Genomic DNA, 17,920 nt, shown 5'->3' with positions numbered 1-17,920 from the left:
ACAGGTGCCATTAAAGGTTATTTTAGTTAACTAAAACTAATGAAAAACTAAAATTAAAATTCAAAAAACAATTTTGTTACCGAAATAAAATAAAAACGAAAATGCTTTTTAAAATACAAAAACGAACTGAAATTACATTTCATGTTTACAAAACTAATTGAAACTAACTATAATTATAGCAAACATGTCCTTCGTTTTAGTCTTTGGTAATGAATTTACTGCATGAGCCTTTTAAATGTGATTTTTAGTAGATTTATGTTTCAACATTTTCCTGTTTTGTACCAAAACAAAAAATAATAAAAGATTGTCCTAATCGTAATTTCAATTATTACCCAAATAATTGTGATTAATATATTCGTCAGAATCGAGCAGCCCTAAGCCCAACGTTTCACTCTTTATATTGATGGATAGGATGACAGTTAGCTGACATTTTTTCAGGTTACAGACAGTACCACTGTCCTTGTTGAATTGCACTGAGAAGAGCATGTTTTTGCCAAGTGCACGTCACATGTAGAAATATGCAATACATGTGTGTGTGTGTGTGTGTTTGTGTAAAAAAAAAAAAAAAAGTATAAAGTTCTCTGAATACATTCCGCATGCACTGTACGTAGTTAGCATTTTCATGTAGATTCTTATGAAAGCTTTTGTGTCCTGTCCCATCACGTCTTACCATAGCTTTGTTTGTCCTGTCATACTGTAGCGTTGTTTGTCTTCTGCCCCCCCAGGAGCAGATAGACTTATGAGTTCAGTGTCTATTCTCCCTCCTCACCCTTCCCCGACGAGCGCCGCACGCAAACTGGCGCTGGCGCTGGCCGAGTCGGCGCACAAGGCCAGCGGCGGCTCGCAGAGGAGAAGAAACCACCCGGCTCGCCACCTCCAAAGACAGGAAGCTCAGGACAGGCCCGCTCGGCCGTCGGCCCTCGATCTCAAGGGGTACGCCGGCGCCCCCCAGTGGCAAACGCCGCCGCACCTCTACTCGCAGGCGGCGGACGGCGCGGAGAGTAACTTCACGCCCAACGTCAGCCCGCTGGGCTCGGGCAGCCTGGACTCCCGGCGCGGCGACGTCACGCCGGAGGAGCCCACCTATCAAAGCGTGGGCGTCTCCACCCCCACCGGGCACGTCAGCTCCCTGCACAGCCCCTTAACATCGCCGGTGTACGCCAACGCCGACTCCATCAACATCTTCGACTTCCGCGCCGTTCTCGCCGAGACCTCCGTGCCCGCCTCCATCGACGAGGTCCTCCCGCGCCCTTTGCGCTCGCCGCCATTCCGCCAGTACGCCTACAGGGCGCTCGAACCGCTCGACGACGTCTACCACGACCTGCGCCGTCAGATTCACGCCGGGAGACTAGCTCACTACCCTCGACCCGACGCTCTGCCCCGTCACCTCTCGGGGCCGAGACGCACGTATAGGCAGTCGTCGGAGATCCGCCCGCCCCCGTCGCCTCAATACCGGCGCCACTTCCGAGGCGAGCACCTTACAGGCGCCGGCCAGCGACAGCACGGTCGCTGGCAGAGGTCCGAAGACGGTTTCGCCCTGCACCCCGCCTTCAGGAGGGCGCGCTCCTTCCACGCGCCGCAGATTAGTCGCTATGAGCTAGCCGACACCGACGGCCCGCCGACGGACTTTTATCCTGAGCGGGAGGCGGCTTATCAGAGGCTGCTTCAGCCCCACTTTGAGGACGTGCCGTATAACCCGTACCCGGATTTCATCCCTCGCGACTGCTCCCGATATCCTTTTGATCATTTCCAACGCAACAGTTTCCGCCACGGTCAGCTTTACAGGACACGGTCTACCAAGGAAAGGGTACAGCCCGAGTTCTACTACTCGCCACGTCACGGCCGCCCTCTGGATAGGGAGCTGTTCATCGACAGCGAGGACTTGGTTGTTTACCAAACGCAGGACAATAAAAAAACGTCACCCTACAAAAGTCCAGTCTCACCGGCTGGCTCGACGGGAAGAGAGATCATGCACATAAGGAGTAAGTCGGATCCAGGAAACGGGATGTTGTCTGCCGGCGGAAGGGAAAGCCAAAGTGCCGTCAAAGCCGCGTCGCCCGCGTCTCAGCAGCCGCGCCGCGTCCTCACGAACGAGCCGTCGCTCCGTAAGATCCCCTCGCTGCCCGAGAGGGCTTTCGCCGAGCTGAGCGACCCTTTCGCCAAAGCTCGAGCCGGCATCCTCAGGAGGCCCGAGCGGTCGCAGAGCACCCGAGAGCACCGCCACCAACATCATCACCGCCCGGCCAGATCGCCGGACGGCGAACGCGCCGGGTCCTTTTCCTGTCAGCCCAACAGAAGGACTCAGAGCACCAAAGTGAGGCCGGCGCAGTACGAGCACGTGGCGGGGAGCTTTCACGCAGCGCCCAGGCCTAAAGCCACAAGATCCAGTAAAGCCGGGCTAGAGTACTTGCCGGCCCAAGACACAGCCACCACCTCCTCCTCGGCCGCCGCTCCCCACGGGCACAGGCTGATGTCCAGGGCTCTGGCTCAGGAAGCTTTTTATCAGTCGGCAGTCAGGACGCACGCCGGCGTCCGTGAGTGACGCCCGTCGCCCACTTGCTTTTTTTTATGTCAATGCACAGCGGGGCCAAAGGAGAAGAGCACTTTATCTTCTGCCAGACCATCTGACTGTTTTCATTTTTTTTTTTTTTTTTTTTTTTTTTTTTTTTTTTAAGTCTTTCTTCTTGAACCTGCTGGAGCTGCCCAAAGCTGCCACTAGGTGGGGACGCATGCTGCTAGTGTCACCTTCACCAATGATTCTTTCATTTCGAACAGGGCTGCGGAACCTATTGCCCATATCGACGCCTTCTTAAAATTATCGCGTAAGTCACTTTTTTTTTTCTTTTTTTTGGGGGGGTCAGAATTTTCAGGAAACACACCAAAAAAAAAAATGCATCATGAGGAGATTACAGAAGAGGATTAGGGCCAGTGAAGAGAGGAAAAAAAAAAAAAAAGTTTGGCAGGATTCTCACTTTATTCTTAGAATTCTCACTTCAAGTGAGAATTGTGACAACTTTATTCTCAAAATTCTGATTTTAAAGTGAGACTAATAATAGCACAAAATAATAAATAAATAAAGTGAGAATCCTGCAAAACTTTTTTTCTCTCTCTCTCTTCACTGGCCCTAATCCTGTTCCAACTTGGGCAATCATTTTAAGAGGGTGACGATGAATGCATAACTTAACATGCAATTCTAAATACAAAAACAGAGAACAAAAAGAACAATGTTGCCTTTAAATAGTCACTTTATTTGTTAATAATGTTAAGTGAAAAAAAAAAAAAGTGTGAAACATTTTTCCCCATCTATCCCCAATGTTGAATATATATTTCATGTCATTTTAAATTACAGCCTTTCTTAAACTGATGAAATATGATTCATATTTTGTTCATTTGTGATGTGTGTATTGATATGAAAGGCACAACTGGGGCTACAACAATTAATTAACTCAATGCCGTGGATGTTTTTCATGTCGTTTAAGAAAACGGGCATTCACTTCCAGGTACAAATTTCTTCACTGTCATTTGCTGATGCCCATATCACTCACATGCTTTTGAAAGCCATACACACTCTAAGTCATAGATGATGTTGGAACGGTGACCCCAAATGTCCAAAATAATAATACCTGCACCTCTAATTAGTCACTTTTCAAGAGACCCCAAACTGATGTTTGTTCAATCATTAACATTGCAACATCAAAGAAAATAAGCAATTTTCATTACTATAGATCGGTCAATAATTGTTTAAAATAACACCCACACGTGTAGGCTGACCAATAGTATAGATCTTTTTTTTTTTTTTTTTAATATGAAATTTACCATATTGTGACTTATGACGTTTCAGCCCAATGACAGCGCTATTCATCCATCCATTTTCTTGACCGCTTATTCCTCACAAGGGTCACAGGGGCTGCTGGCGCCTATCTCAGCTGGCTCTGGGCAGTAGGCGGGGGACACCCTGGACTGGTTGCCAACCAATCGCAGGGCACACAGAGACGAACAACTATCCACACTCACACGCACACCTAGGGACAATTCGGAGCGCCCAATTAACCTGCCATGCATGTCTTTGGAATGTGGGAGGAGACCGGAGTACCCGGAGAAGACCCACGCAGGCATGGGGAGAACATGCAAACTCCACCCAGGAAGGTCCGAGCCTGGACTCGAACCGGAGACCTAAGAACTGGGAAGCGGACGTGCTAACCACTCGACTACCGTGCCGCCCCGGCGCTATTAATGCAAAATAATTTTTTATCAGTCGAATACTCACTTTTAAAAATATCCCTACACCCAATTACGTTTCTACATAAACATCATTCTCCAACATTTAAAGGCACATCCATCGGCTGCACGCTTGTGGTCTGTGATGGGACAAGAGTTCCTCGATCATCTCTGCTTTAGACTCTTTGAATTCAGAAGACAAAATGGCTGTCATGTTTTCGTTGCGTACAACCCAAGGGAAAACAAGGTAAACTTTGGTTATTTGGATCTCAAAAGTACGCTTAAGAATGTGTATAGAACAGATTTTTGTTTTTTTTTGTTTTTTTAAATTGTCGTGCTGTAAGCTATGTTTTGTATAACGGCACGCAGCTAAGCTAATTACAACCATGGCCAATGTACTGTGCGTCTCATTGCAGTCAGCTCAGACTGGAAGCACTTTGTAAGAAAACACATTGTCTTAACAATGCATTTGTCTCCTTCAAACCTCTTGATAGAAACATTTGATATATTTTTCTGTGTGGAAACAAAAATGCTTGCTCGCTTGCCCGGAATCGCCGCTTAATGCCGCCCAAAAAAAAAAGAAAAAAAAAAAAAAAAAAGAGCACTTTTCTCAAAACTGGAATCAACCTCATCGCGATCTTCTTTGATGTTTTCCGATATCATGAAGCTACCGTATATCCGCTCGCTACCTTTTGACGCAGCTCGCCCTGTGAGAAAAAGTCTATTTTTGTCTATTGCTGTTTTGTCACACAAATGGTGGAAGTGTGACATCAATTATTACTCAAATGGTGTTTTACTCTTTTTAAGTCATGTAGAGGGAATTTATTCTAATATTAAGACATGTTCAATACATTTCATTTCTAGTGCTTGTCTTAAAAAAGAGAATAAATATATTATCATGCATTCCAAATAAGTGACTATTATTTTATTAGCCTGAGTGGTGTTTCTAATATTTTGTCTACGTCTAGTAGTGCTCACGGTCACTAGGTGGAGCTCTAACACCCCAGACTGGCCTTCACGCCCACAGCAGTTTGATTGGATCGCCTTTCTGTGCAGAGAATCATGGATGACTCACTGCTTTGAAATAGTTACTCGGGAGACGGGCAGGTATGTATATGTGCATGTTAATACTAATAACATAACCTATGATAGCATATTTCTGGTCCAGTGCATGCTGTCAGTGGTCACAAGCGTTTAATTCATGCGCACATTGGCATTCAAAGGCGCATGCTCGCTCGATCTTCTCCTTCTTGTCTCATAAGCAACACGTTTCCATTTTCATGCCAGTGAAGGTTGAAGGCAAATTATTTATGGCACACTGGAACAAACCACGCGCGCGCGCACGCGCACACGGCCTCTCGCAATATGTTCAAAATAAATCTTTCTCTTTAGGCTGGATGGTGTTCAAGCACATGCTTTATTCAGCAAAAAGTAGTCCACCTGGTTGACAACAATCTATAGATTTTCTGCTTTATTAAGTCTTTTTTTTTTCTCTCTCTCTCTGAAAGGGAGAATTGGCTTGAAAAGGGATAAAGCATTCTTTCTTTTTTCACATTCTTGGAAACTTTGCACAAACTTTCCAGTGGGAAGGGTTGTCAAGAGTTGAAAGTTGGAAAAGTTACACATAAAAAGAAGGGCACCTGTTTCTTTACTTACATTTGTAGCCTATTTAGTACAGGGTCAGGCAAAATGATCGGACAGGTTTAATAAAAGATAAATAAGAGACAAAAAAAACATTATTTTAATTGGTTACCTGAGCCCTTGTGATGTCATTTTCAGTCGACAGCAAGTTGCAAAATGTGTTTTTAAAGGTATTCATTGTACATGAAAAATCATGAAAATATCAAATTTATTATAGGCAAAATATTAATGTTTATCTGCCAAAAATTACTGAATAAGTAAAGTATCCCTTTTTTTTTAACTATAGCAAAATTAAAAACAAAAATGACTAAATTAATGACTCGATCGAAAAAAGTTTAATAAAATGTTACCAAAGTACAAGTTTCAAAACAAACTTCTTTAAGATGAAAATGTAAATTGTAGTAAAAAGTTCAACACAACTGAACCGTTTCAGCAGTGATTTTTTGAGGTTCCACCAGAGGGAGCCAGTGTACCACTAATGGAAGATCATTGCATCATTTAGTATTTTATCAAAGTACATAAAATGCTGTTTGTTTTTTAACCTATACTCTATTTAATGCTTAAAAAAAAAACTATTGTAGACTCTGTCAATTTGTGCCCTGCAATTGCATGGTGCAATTTTATCTCTATTTTCTTAAAATGTGCTTGCAAACCATAAAAGGCAAAAGTTGCTAATTTTAACTAATTTTAGTCTGCAGCATGGGTTCCTTTCCATATTATTCCATTAAAAAGCGTCCCAACATGCTTTGAAGCAACCTGAAGGAGAGTTCAAGTGCAGGCGTAGGTAACCTTGACCCGCGTGAGAAATGATTGGGGAACATCTGCTGGCGTCCAGATGTTGAGATGCGGCAGGTGCGAGTGGGAAGGTGACGTCGCCTCACCGGGGACGTCACCATAACTGCCGCGCCAAATGTTTCAAGAAACATGATGTGGCTTGTTCATTTGAAGATGCCGTGGTTAGCTTGGCATATGAGTGATATGAGTGACTTGGCCACCGGGGGCAGTATAATAGTGTCACAGACGCAAATGAACAAGAGTTTCACAACAACACAGTGTCTTTTTTTTTTTTTTTTTTTTTTTTTTTTTTTTTCAGAGAATAGAGAATATATGACTGGATGTATTGCTACGTTTTCAGTCTACATGTCTAGCTAGTACTATTTTCTTTACTATTTTTTTTTAAATTATTTACTATTTTCGACGCAAAGCCTGGTAAAAATAACTGCAGCAAGTTTTCCTCCGTTGATCTGGCTCAGTACAGACAATATTTTTCACTCAGTTTTTTTCAAGTTCACATCATAAAGCACTCGCTGAAAATGGGCTGACGGGAAGACACCCCACATGAATTTTTCTGCCTTTTATCTCGTTTGAGAACACAAAGATAATTAGCGAACCGGTTTAACATTCATATTAGTGAAATGAAAAAAAAAATAATAATTAATAACACATGCAAAAAGTGTTTAATTAACAAAATCATTTCTAACATCGTATTAAGGTGTCTGTTCGAAGAGAATCTGTGGGAAATCTAGCAGACGTTTATTTTGGAATCCATCTAAATGTGACTTCTTTTTTTTTTCTCACCTTCCGATGAAGCACGTTGTATCCTTGTCACAGTAGCTATCATGTCGTGTAACAGGCTGCAATCGCACCTTCTAAAATAGATGCTTAGCGACGAGAACTTTCACTTACAAGTGATCAAGGCAAAGCGGCCAAAATTACTATCAGCGGTTTGATGCTTGATGATTTACGGAACCAATCATTTTTATTTCCATTATTTTTTTTATAGTTTGTTTACATTTAATTTCTTGCCTGGACTAGTAAGCTATCATGGAATTTTATATATATATATACTGCAAAAATGAGGAGAAAAAACAATTATTAAAAAAAAGAAGAAAGGTGGCTGATTTTGGGCTTGCTTGTGTGTTCATCTGCGGTTTGCCTAGTTAATGCCACAATGCATTTTAATTTTTCATGATGAATGTAGCTCCTCCTTGAGAGGGTGTGGGGTGGGGCAAGAAAAGTCTTCTTTTTTTTTCTTTTTTTTCCTCATTGTTCCATTTCTGAATTGGCAAATCAGCTGCCTTTTAAAGAGATAGCACGAGACCAAAAGGACACAATGCTTCGTGATTGAACAAGTGATCAAGCATCTCAAATTGCATTTGAACGTTGATTCGTACCCGACGAATCCATGTGAAGGGAGATGTGATCATCTGGACTGAGGTTTGACGGTCAACGGCGGATCTTGACCTTCCGCCCTCCACGTGTGAGGGAAAACTCACATAATTGGCAGTTTAAAATCGCCCATCTGTTCGGTAGCAACTGGATAAAATCTCTTGTGAAAACTCAGCACACCTGGACCAGACTGAAATGACCCGCTTTGAGCCCAAAATGGCAGACTTCCTGTACTTATCCCATGGGGGTTCTAGAGAATTTTTTTTTGTGGGTTTACTCCTGATAGACGTGTCTTGCAAATCTCATGGAGCCCAGCCTGCTTTGGGGGCTGATTTTTTTTTTTTTTTTTTTTTTTCAGGCCCTACTCTGTGAAAGTTAGCGTTTGATGCTGATGCAAACAGGCTGACACGGTGTTGCGGCTGTGCTATGATGACTCACGCATCCGGCATCATAACTGTGATGATGTGTTGCCCTATTTTTTTTTATTTTTTTTTTCAATTGAAGGCTATTTTTAGAAGATATTTAAATCTCTTGTGGATGCGGTCTAATGGTGTGTTCAGGATGTGCTGACTCAACAAAAACTACACAAAAAAATAATAGAAGCCCTTACATTGCAAAAAAAACAAAAAAAAACCTCATTGGTGAATATAACTTTGGAGCTTTGAAGTTGATACTTTGTCAGCTAGCTCCGATACATTGTGTCGGCAAATCGCTTACTCCTCACAAGGATCACGGGAGAGCTGGAGCCTATCCCAGCTGACTTCGGGCAGTAGGATGAGGATTATATATGTGTGTGTATGTATATATATATATATATATATATATATATATATATATATATATATATATATATATATATTTATTTATTTATTTATTTATTTTTAGGGGTGTGAATTGCCTAGTACCTGACGATTCGATTCATATCACGATTCATAGGTCATGATTCGATTCGATACCGATTAATCCCGATACGAATTTATAAGTCGATTGTTGCGATTTTTATTTTTATTTAACTCAAATTTAGAAAATACTCTTCGGTAAATTTGTACATGAATGCTGCAAGATTTGTATGAAAATGTATTGTTTATTTATCTGAAACTTCAGTCATAACTGTGAGCCACTGTATTTTGTAATATGTTTCATATTTGAACAGCTTTCAAATAAAATATTAATGCTTAATGTTCCAGGAATTAATATAACATTTTTCCATGGTGTTCAGGTGTGAACCCTAACCCTAAGTAAGACATTTTCTTGAATATTTTTCCATCAAATATGGACGTTTAAAAATCGATTCGGCCGCCTATTTAATCAATTTGAGAATTGCGCGATGTATTGCCGAATAATTTTTTTTTTAACACCCCCAATATATTTTGCTTTATCTCAAAGGTCTATTCTTTTCATTTCACCTAGCATTTAACATTTAGAAAGCATAACATTAGCCGTGACATGGCAGAACATTACAACAACACATCACAGCATAATAATGTATGAAGATTTGCTAACATGCTAGCAGCGTGAATGACACAAAAGCCTCAAAGTCATCCTGAAAAGTAAGTAAGGCAGAAGGGCGGAGAATATTAATGACATCATTCAGTCCTTTAATGGAGCAGAACTGGGGGGAGGGAGGGTCCACTTTCAAATATTTAATGTATTCATTAAGCATTTAATACATTTTACAGCTCGACAAAACAAAGCATGGCTGGGTGTAATTTATCTTTCTGACATACTCTTAAAAAAGAAAAAAAAACACTACTTTAAATATATTAAATGGTGGAGAAGGCAACCAATTTTTGTTTGTTTGTCTGTGTGATTAATTTTTATGGTAAATTAGCACACTACAGCGCACTAAAGACTGAATATTTAGACATTGTATTTAGCGTCTTCACCCTTGATTGAATCCATTCTTGGTTCGAGAACGCCATCCTCAAGAAAAACTTTAGCAAAGTGAAGATAAAGTTTGAATCAGTGCCACCAAGTGTAAGACACATACGCGCATCTTTTTATTTAATTACAGCTAAACAATGAACCCTGCACACACAAAGTCATCAAATTACCGCCAGTGATTTTTCACTCGTTGCAAACAAACTGGGTGGGTAGCGCCGACTGCTCTTAAATAGATGTAGATGAGATGTAATGATGTGTCGGAAAAGTCATTATCAACGTAATTGGCCAACTTTATACTGCTCACTATTCTTACGATCCACTAATTAAATGTCGAAGCAACCCTTTGTCTCTCTAGACACACAATTTGCTGACAATTTTATTTTATTTAGAAATATGAGAATAAGCACAAAAAATGTAAAAGCACTCGCATGTAAAAAGAAGTTATTGTTTCTTCCTACCTTTGTCATTTTCAGTATACAAGGTCATACAATTGTCTACGGTTACTTGTAGCTATACTAAGATTGGAAAATAAGAATCATCCTAAAATAAAAAATAAAATAAAAGGAAAATAAAATTATTTAAAAAAACAAAAACAAAAAAAACGTCTTACTATACATGGTCGTTTTAAAAACAACAACAAAAAACGCCATACTATACATGGTCGTTTTTTTTCTTTCTTTCTTTTCTTTCTCTTAATTTTTACTTGCTATTTGTTTATGTTTATAGTTATGTTTTCATTGTCAATAAACTTCAACTTCAAAACAAAAAAAGCCTTACTTACATGGTCGTTTTTTTGTTTTTTTTGTTTTTTAAACGCCATACTATACATGGTCGTGTGAAAAAAAAAAAAAAAAAAAAAAAACACCTTAGTATACATGCTTGTTCTTAAAAAAAACAAAAAACGCCGGGAGGCCCCGGGGAAGACCCAGGACACGCTGGAGAGACTATGATTCTCGGCTGGCCTGGTAACGCCTTGGGATCCCGCCGGAGGAGCTGGTTGAAGTGGCTGGGGAGAGGGAGGTCTGGGTTTCCCTCCTAAAGCTGCTGCCCCCGCGCCCCGACCTCGGATAAGCGGAAGAAGATGGATGGATGGATGGATTGCCTTAGTATACATGGTCGTTTTAAAAAACAAAACAAAAAAAAAAACAACAAAAAAAACCGCCAAACTACACAAGGTCGTTGGGGGGGGGAAAAAAAAAAAAAAAAAAAAAAAAAAGGCCTTACTATACATGGTCTTTTAAAAAAAAAAAAAAAAAAAACGCCTTAGTATACATGGTCGTTTTTAAAAAAAAACGCCATACTATACATGGTCATTTAAAAAAAAAACAACAAAAAAAAACGGCGTACGATACATAGTCGTTTAAAAAAAAAGAAAAAAAGAAAAAGCCTTACTATACATGGTCGTTTGTTGTTTTTTTTTGTTTTTTTTTAAAAACAGTTTACTAGATCCATGGTTGTTTATTTTTGTAGTCTTGGGGGTGACCCTGCCGGGGGATTGAACCCACGCCCTCCCAGTCTCAGGGTGGACACTCTACCACTTGACCATTGAGCTGGGCTTTGAAAAAGTTAAAAAAACAAAACAAACGCCATACTATAAATGGTCGTTTAAAAAAAAAAAAAAAAAAAAAAAAAAAAACGCCTTAGTATACATGGTCGTTTTTTTAAAAAAACGCCATACTATACATGGTCGTTGGGGAAGAAAAAAAAAAAAAAAGCCTGACGATACATGGTCGTTTAAAAAAAAAAAAAAAAGCCTTACTATACATGGTCTTTAAAAAAAAAAAAAAAAAAAACGCCTTAGTATACATGGTCGTTTTTTTTAAAAAAACGCCATAGTATACATGGTCGTTTAAAAAAAAATATATAAAAAAAAAAAACGCCATACTATACAAGGTCGTTGAAAAAAAAAAAAAAAAAAGCCTTACTATACATGGTCGTTTGGTTTTTGTTTTTGTTTTTTTTTTAAAAACAGCCTATTATGTCCATGGTTGTTTATTTTTGTAGTCTTTGGTGTGACCCGGCCGGGGGATTGAACCCACGACCTCCCAGTCTCAGGGTGGACATTCTACCACTTGACCATTGAGCTGGTCTTTGAAACAATAAAAAAACAAAACAAACGCCTGACTATACATGGTCGTTTTTTAAAAAAAAAAAAAAAAAAAAAAAAACGCCATACTATAAATTAGGGGTGTGAATTGCCTAGTACCTGACGATTCGATTCGTATCACGATTCACAGGTCACGATTCGATTCGATACCGATTAATCCCGATACGAATGGTCACGATTCGATACCGATTAATCCCGATACGAATTTATAAGTCGATTGTTGCGATTTTTTTCCATTCAAATTTAGAAAATACTATCAGTAAATTTGTACATGTACACTGTAAGATTTGTATGAATATATTTATCTAAAACTTGAGGCTTATAACCGTGAGCCACTGTACACAAACAGTTTGCAATCTGTTTCACATTTGAACAGCATTAAAATAAAAATATTAAGGCTTAATGTGCCGTTCATATAACATTCTTCCATGCTCAAGGTGTGAATCCTAAAAAAAAAACGCCATACTATACATGCTTGTTTTTTTTTTTTGGGTCGTTTTTTTTAAAAAAACGGCATACTATACATGGTCGTTGGGGAAAAAAAACAAAAAAAAACCTTACTATACATGGTCTTTAAAAAAAAAAAAAAAAAAACGCCTTAGTATACATGGTCGTTTTTTAAAAAAAACGCCATACTATACATGGTCATTTTAAAAAAAAACAACAACAAAAAAAAACGGCGTACGATACATGGTCGTTTAAAAAAAAAAAAAAAAAGAAAAAGCCTTACTATACATGGTCGTTTGTTGTTTTTTTTTGTTGTTTTTTTAAAAACAGTTCACTAGATCCATGGTTGTTTAGTTTTGTAGTCTTGGGGGTGACCCTGCCGGGGGATTGAACCCACGCCCTCCCAGTCTCAGGGTGGACACTCTACCACTTGACCATTGAGCTGGGCTTTGCAAAAATTACAAAAACAAAACAAACGCCTGACTATACATGGTCGGTTTAAAAAAAAAAAAAAAAACAAAAACAAAAAAAACGCCATACTATAAATGGTCGTTTAAAAAAAAAAAACAAAAACAAAAAAACCGCCTTAGTATACATGGTCGTTTTTTTAAAAAAACGCCATACTATACATGGTCGTTGGGGAAGAAAAAAAAAAAAAAAAGCCTTACTATACATGGTCTTTTAAAAAACAAAAACAAAACGCCTTAGTATACATGGTCGTTTTTAAAAAAAAAACGCCATACTATACAAGGTCGTTGAAAAAAAAAAAAAAAGCCTTACTATACATGGTCTTTTAAAAAACAAAAACAAAACGCCTTAGTATACATGGTCGTTTTTAAAAAAAAACGCCATACTATACATGGTCATTTAAAAAAAAAAACAACAACAACAAAAAACGCCGTACGATACATGGTCGTTTAAAAAAAAAAAAAAAAATGCCTTACTATACATGGTCTTTAAAAAAAAAAAAAAAAAAAAACGCCTTAGTATACATGGTCGTTTTTTTAAAAAAACGCCATAGTATACATGGTCGTTTAAAAAAAAAAACATGTAAAAAAAAAAAACGCCATACTATACAAGGTTGTTGGAAAAAAAAAAAAAGCCTTACTATACATGGTCTTTTAAAAAACAAAAACAAAACACCTTAGTATACACGGTCGTTTTTAAAAAAACACACCATACTATACATGGCTTTTCGGAAAAAAACAACAACAACAAAAAACGCCTTAGTATACATGGTCGTTTTTTTAAGAAAAACGCCTTAGTATACATGGTCGTTTTAAAAAAAAAACGCCATACTATACATGGTCGTTGGGGAAGAAAAAAAAAAAAAAGCCTTACTATACATGGTCGTTTAAAAAAAAAAAATGCCTTACTATACATGGTCTTTAAAAAAAAACAAAAAAAAAACGCCTTAGTATACATGGTCGTTTTTTTTAAAAAAACGCCTGACTATACATGGTCGGTTTTAAAAAAAAACAAAAAAAAAAACAAAAAAAAAACGCCATACTATAAATGGTCGTTTAAAAAAAACAAAACAAAAAAAAAAAAAACGCCTTAGTATACATGGTCGTTTTTTTAAGAAAAACGCCTTAGTATACATGGTCGTTTTAAAAAAAAAACGCCATACTATACATGGTCGGTTTTTAAAAAAAAAAAAAAAAAAAAAAAAACGCCATACTATAAATTAGGGGTGTGAATTGCCTAGTACCTGACGATTCGATTCGTATCACGATTCACAGGTCACGATTCGATTCGATACCGATTAATCCCGATACGAATGGTCACGATTCGATACCGATTAATCCCGATACGAATTTATAAGTCGATTGTTGCGATTTTTTTCCATTCAAATTTAGAAAATACTATCAGTAAATTTGTACATGTACACTGTAAGATTTGTATGAATATATTTATCTAAAACTTGAGGCTTATAACCGTGAGCCACTGTACACAAACAGTTTGCAATCTGTTTCACATTTGAACAGCATTAAAATAAAAATATTAAGGCTTAATGTGCCGTTCATATAACATTCTTCCATGCTCAAGGTGTGAATCCTAAAAAAAAAACGCCATACTATACATGCTTGTTTTTTTTTTTTGGGTCGTTTTTTTTAAAAAAACGGCATACTATACATGGTCGTTGGGGAAAAAAAACAAAAAAAAACCTTACTATACATGGTCTTTAAAAAAAAAAAAAAAAAAACGCCTTAGTATACATGGTCGTTTTTTTAAAAAAACGCCATACTATACATGGTCATTTTAAAAAAAAACAACAACAAAAAAAAACGGCGTACGATACATGGTCGTTTAAAAAAAAAAAAAAAAAGAAAAAGCCTTACTATACATGGTCGTTTGTTGTTTTTTTTTGTTGTTTTTTTAAAAACAGTTCACTAGATCCATGGTTGTTTAGTTTTGTAGTCTTGGGGGTGACCCTGCCGGGGGATTGAACCCACGCCCTCCCAGTCTCAGGGTGGACACTCTACCACTTGACCATTGAGCTGGGCTTTGCAAAAATTACAAAAACAAAACAAACGCCTGACTATACATGGTCGGTTTTAAAAAAACAAACAAAAAAAAAAAAAAAAAAACGCCATACTATAAATGGTCGTTTAAAAAAAAAAAAAAAAAAAAAAAAAAAAACCGCCTTAGTATACATGGTCGTTTTTTTAAAAAAACGCCATACTATACATGGTCGTTGGGGAAGAAAAAAAAAAAAAAAGCCTTACTATACATGGTCTTTTAAAAAACAAAAACAAAACGCCTTAGTATACATGGTCGTTTTTAAAAAAAAAACGCCATACTATACAAGGTCGTTGAAAAAAAAAAAAAAAGCCTTACTATACATGGTCTTTTAAAAAACAAAAACAAAACGCCTTAGTATACATGGTCGTTTTTAAAAAAAAACGCCATACTATACATGGTCATTTAAAAAAAAAAACAACAACAAAAAACGCCGTACGATACATGGTCGTTTAAAAAAAAAAAAAAAATGCCTTACTATACATGGTCTTTAAAAAAAAACAAAAAAAAAAACGCCTTAGTATACATGGTCGTTTTTTTTAAAAAAACGCCATAGTATACATGGTCATTTAAAAAAAAAAAACATGTAAAAAAAAAAAACGCCATACTATACAAGGTTGTTGGAAAAAAAAAAAAAGCCTTACTATACATGGTCTTTTAAAAAACAAAAACAAAACACCTTAGTATACACGGTCGTTTTTAAAAAAACACACCATACTATACATGGTCATTTAAAAAAAAAAACAACAACAACAAAAAACGCCGTACGATACATGGTCGTTTAAAAAAAAAAAAAAAATGCCTTACTATACATGGTCTTTAAAAAAAAACAAAAAAAAAAACACCTTAGTATACATGGTCGTTTTTTTTAAAAAACGCCATAGTATACATGGTCGTTTAAAAAAAAAAACATGTAAAAAAAAAAAACGCCATACTATACAAGGTTGTTGGAAAAAAAAAAAAAGCCTTACTATACATGGTCTTTTAAAAAACAAAAACAAAACACCTTAGTATACACGGTCGTTTTTAAAAAAACACACCATACTATACATGGCTTTTCGGAAAAAAACAACAACAACAAAAAACGCCTTAGTATACATGGTCGTTTTTTTAAGAAAAACGCCTTAGTATACATGGTCGTTTTAAAAAAAAAACGCCATACTATACATGGTCGTTGGGGAAGAAAAAAAAAAAAAAAGCCTTACTATACATGGTCGTTTAAAAAAAAAAAAATGCCTTACTATACATGGTCTTTAAAAAAAAAAAAAAAAAAACGCCTTAGTATACATGGTCGTTTTTTTTAAAAAAACGCCTGACTATACATGGTCGGTTTTAAAAAAAAACAAAAACAAAAACAAAAAAAAAACGCCATACTATAAATGGTCGTTTAAAAAAAACAAAAAAAAACAAAAAAAAACGCCTTAGTATACATGGTCGTTTTTTTAAGAAAAACGCCTTAGTATACATGGTCGTTTTAAAAAAAAAACGCCATACTATACATGGTCGTTGGGGAAGAAAAAAAAAAAAAAAGCCTGACGATACATGGTCGTTTAAAAAAAAAAAAAAAGGCCTTACTATACATGGTCTTTAAAAAAAAACTAAAAAAAAACGCCTTAGTATACATGGTCGTTTTTTTAAAAAAAACGCCATAGTATACATGGTCGTTTAAAAAAAAATATATAAAAAAAAAAACGCCATACTATACAAGGTCGTTGAAAAAAAAAAAAAAAAAGCCTTACTATACATGGTCGTTTGGTTTTTGTTTTTGTTTTGTTTTTTAAAAACAGCCTATTATGTCCATGGTTGTTTATTTTTGTAGTCTTTGGTGTGACCCGGCCGGGGGATTGAACCCACGACCTCCCAGTCTCAGGGTGAACATTCTACCACTTGACCATTGAGCTGGTCTTTGAAACAATAAAAAAACAAAACAAACGCCTGACTATACATGGTCGGTTTTAAAAAAAACAAAAAAAACAAAAAAACGCCATACTATAAATTAGGGGTGTGAATTGCCTAGTACCTGACGATTCGATTCGTATCACGATTCACAGGTCACGATTTGATTCGATACCGATTAATCCCGATACGAATGGTCACGATTCGATACCGATTAATCCCGATACGAATTTATAAGTCGATTGTTGCGATTTTTTTCCATTCAAATTTAGAAAATACTATCAGTAAATTTGTACATGTACACTGTAAGATTTGTATGAATATATTTATCTAAAACTTGAGGCTTATAACCGTGAGCCACTGTACACAAACAGTTTGCAATCTGTTTCACATTTGAACAGCATTAAAATAAAAATATTAAGGCTTAATGTGCCGTTCATATAACATTCTTCCATGCTCAAGGTGTGAATCCTAAAAAAAAACAAAAAAAAACAAAAAAAAACGCCTTACTATACATGCTTGTTTTTTTTTTTGGGTCGTTTTTTTTAAAAAAACGGCATACTATACATGGTCGTTGGGGAAAAAAAACAAAAAAAAACCTTACTATACATGGTCTTTAAAAAAAAAACTAAAAAAACGCCTTAGTATACATGGTCGTTTTTTAAAAAAAACGCCATACTATACATGGTCATTTAAAAAAAAAACAACAACAAAAAAAAACGGCGTACGATACATGGTCGTTTAAAAAAAAAAAAAAAAGAAAAAGCCTTACTATACATGGTCGTTTGTTGTTTTTTTTTTAAAAACAGTTTACTAGATCCATGGTTGTTTAGTTTTGTAGTCTTGGGGGTGACCCTGCCGGGGGATTGAACCCACGCCCTCCCAGTTTCAGGGTGGACACTCTACCACTTCACCATTGAGCTGGGCTTTGAAAAAATTAAAAAAACAAAACAAACGCCTGACTATACATGGTCGGTTTTAAAAAAAAAACAAAAAAAAACAAAACAAAACGCCATACTATAAATGGTCGTTTAA

General features: G+C 37.1%; 1 protein-coding gene across 3 annotated transcripts in view; it reads left to right on the top strand.

Annotated features, from left to right (window-relative positions):
* arhgap32a (Rho GTPase activating protein 32a) overlaps window positions 1-5,286 on the top strand; it is a 28,520-nt gene extending 23,234 nt beyond the window's left edge. For 2 of the 3 annotated variants that reach the window (XM_077541557.1, XM_077541558.1), the window contains one exon: window positions 726-5,285. In XM_077541557.1, coding sequence (XP_077397683.1) covers window positions 726-2,542 — 1,817 coding nt within the window. In that variant the 3' untranslated portion in view covers window positions 2,543-5,285. Of the gene's footprint in view, window positions 1-725 lie in introns of all 3 variants that reach the window. The other variant, XM_077541556.1, reaches the window with a different exon arrangement.
* The last annotated feature ends 12,634 nt before the right edge of the window (window positions 5,287-17,920 follow it).

The sequence above is a fragment of the Festucalex cinctus genome, chromosome 13 (genome assembly GCF_051991245.1).
Source record: "Festucalex cinctus isolate MCC-2025b chromosome 13, RoL_Fcin_1.0, whole genome shotgun sequence".
Taxonomy (NCBI): Eukaryota; Metazoa; Chordata; class Actinopteri; order Syngnathiformes; family Syngnathidae; genus Festucalex; species Festucalex cinctus.
The sequence above is the reverse complement of the archived record's forward strand: the minus strand, read 5'-3'. Positions and strand labels throughout refer to the sequence as shown.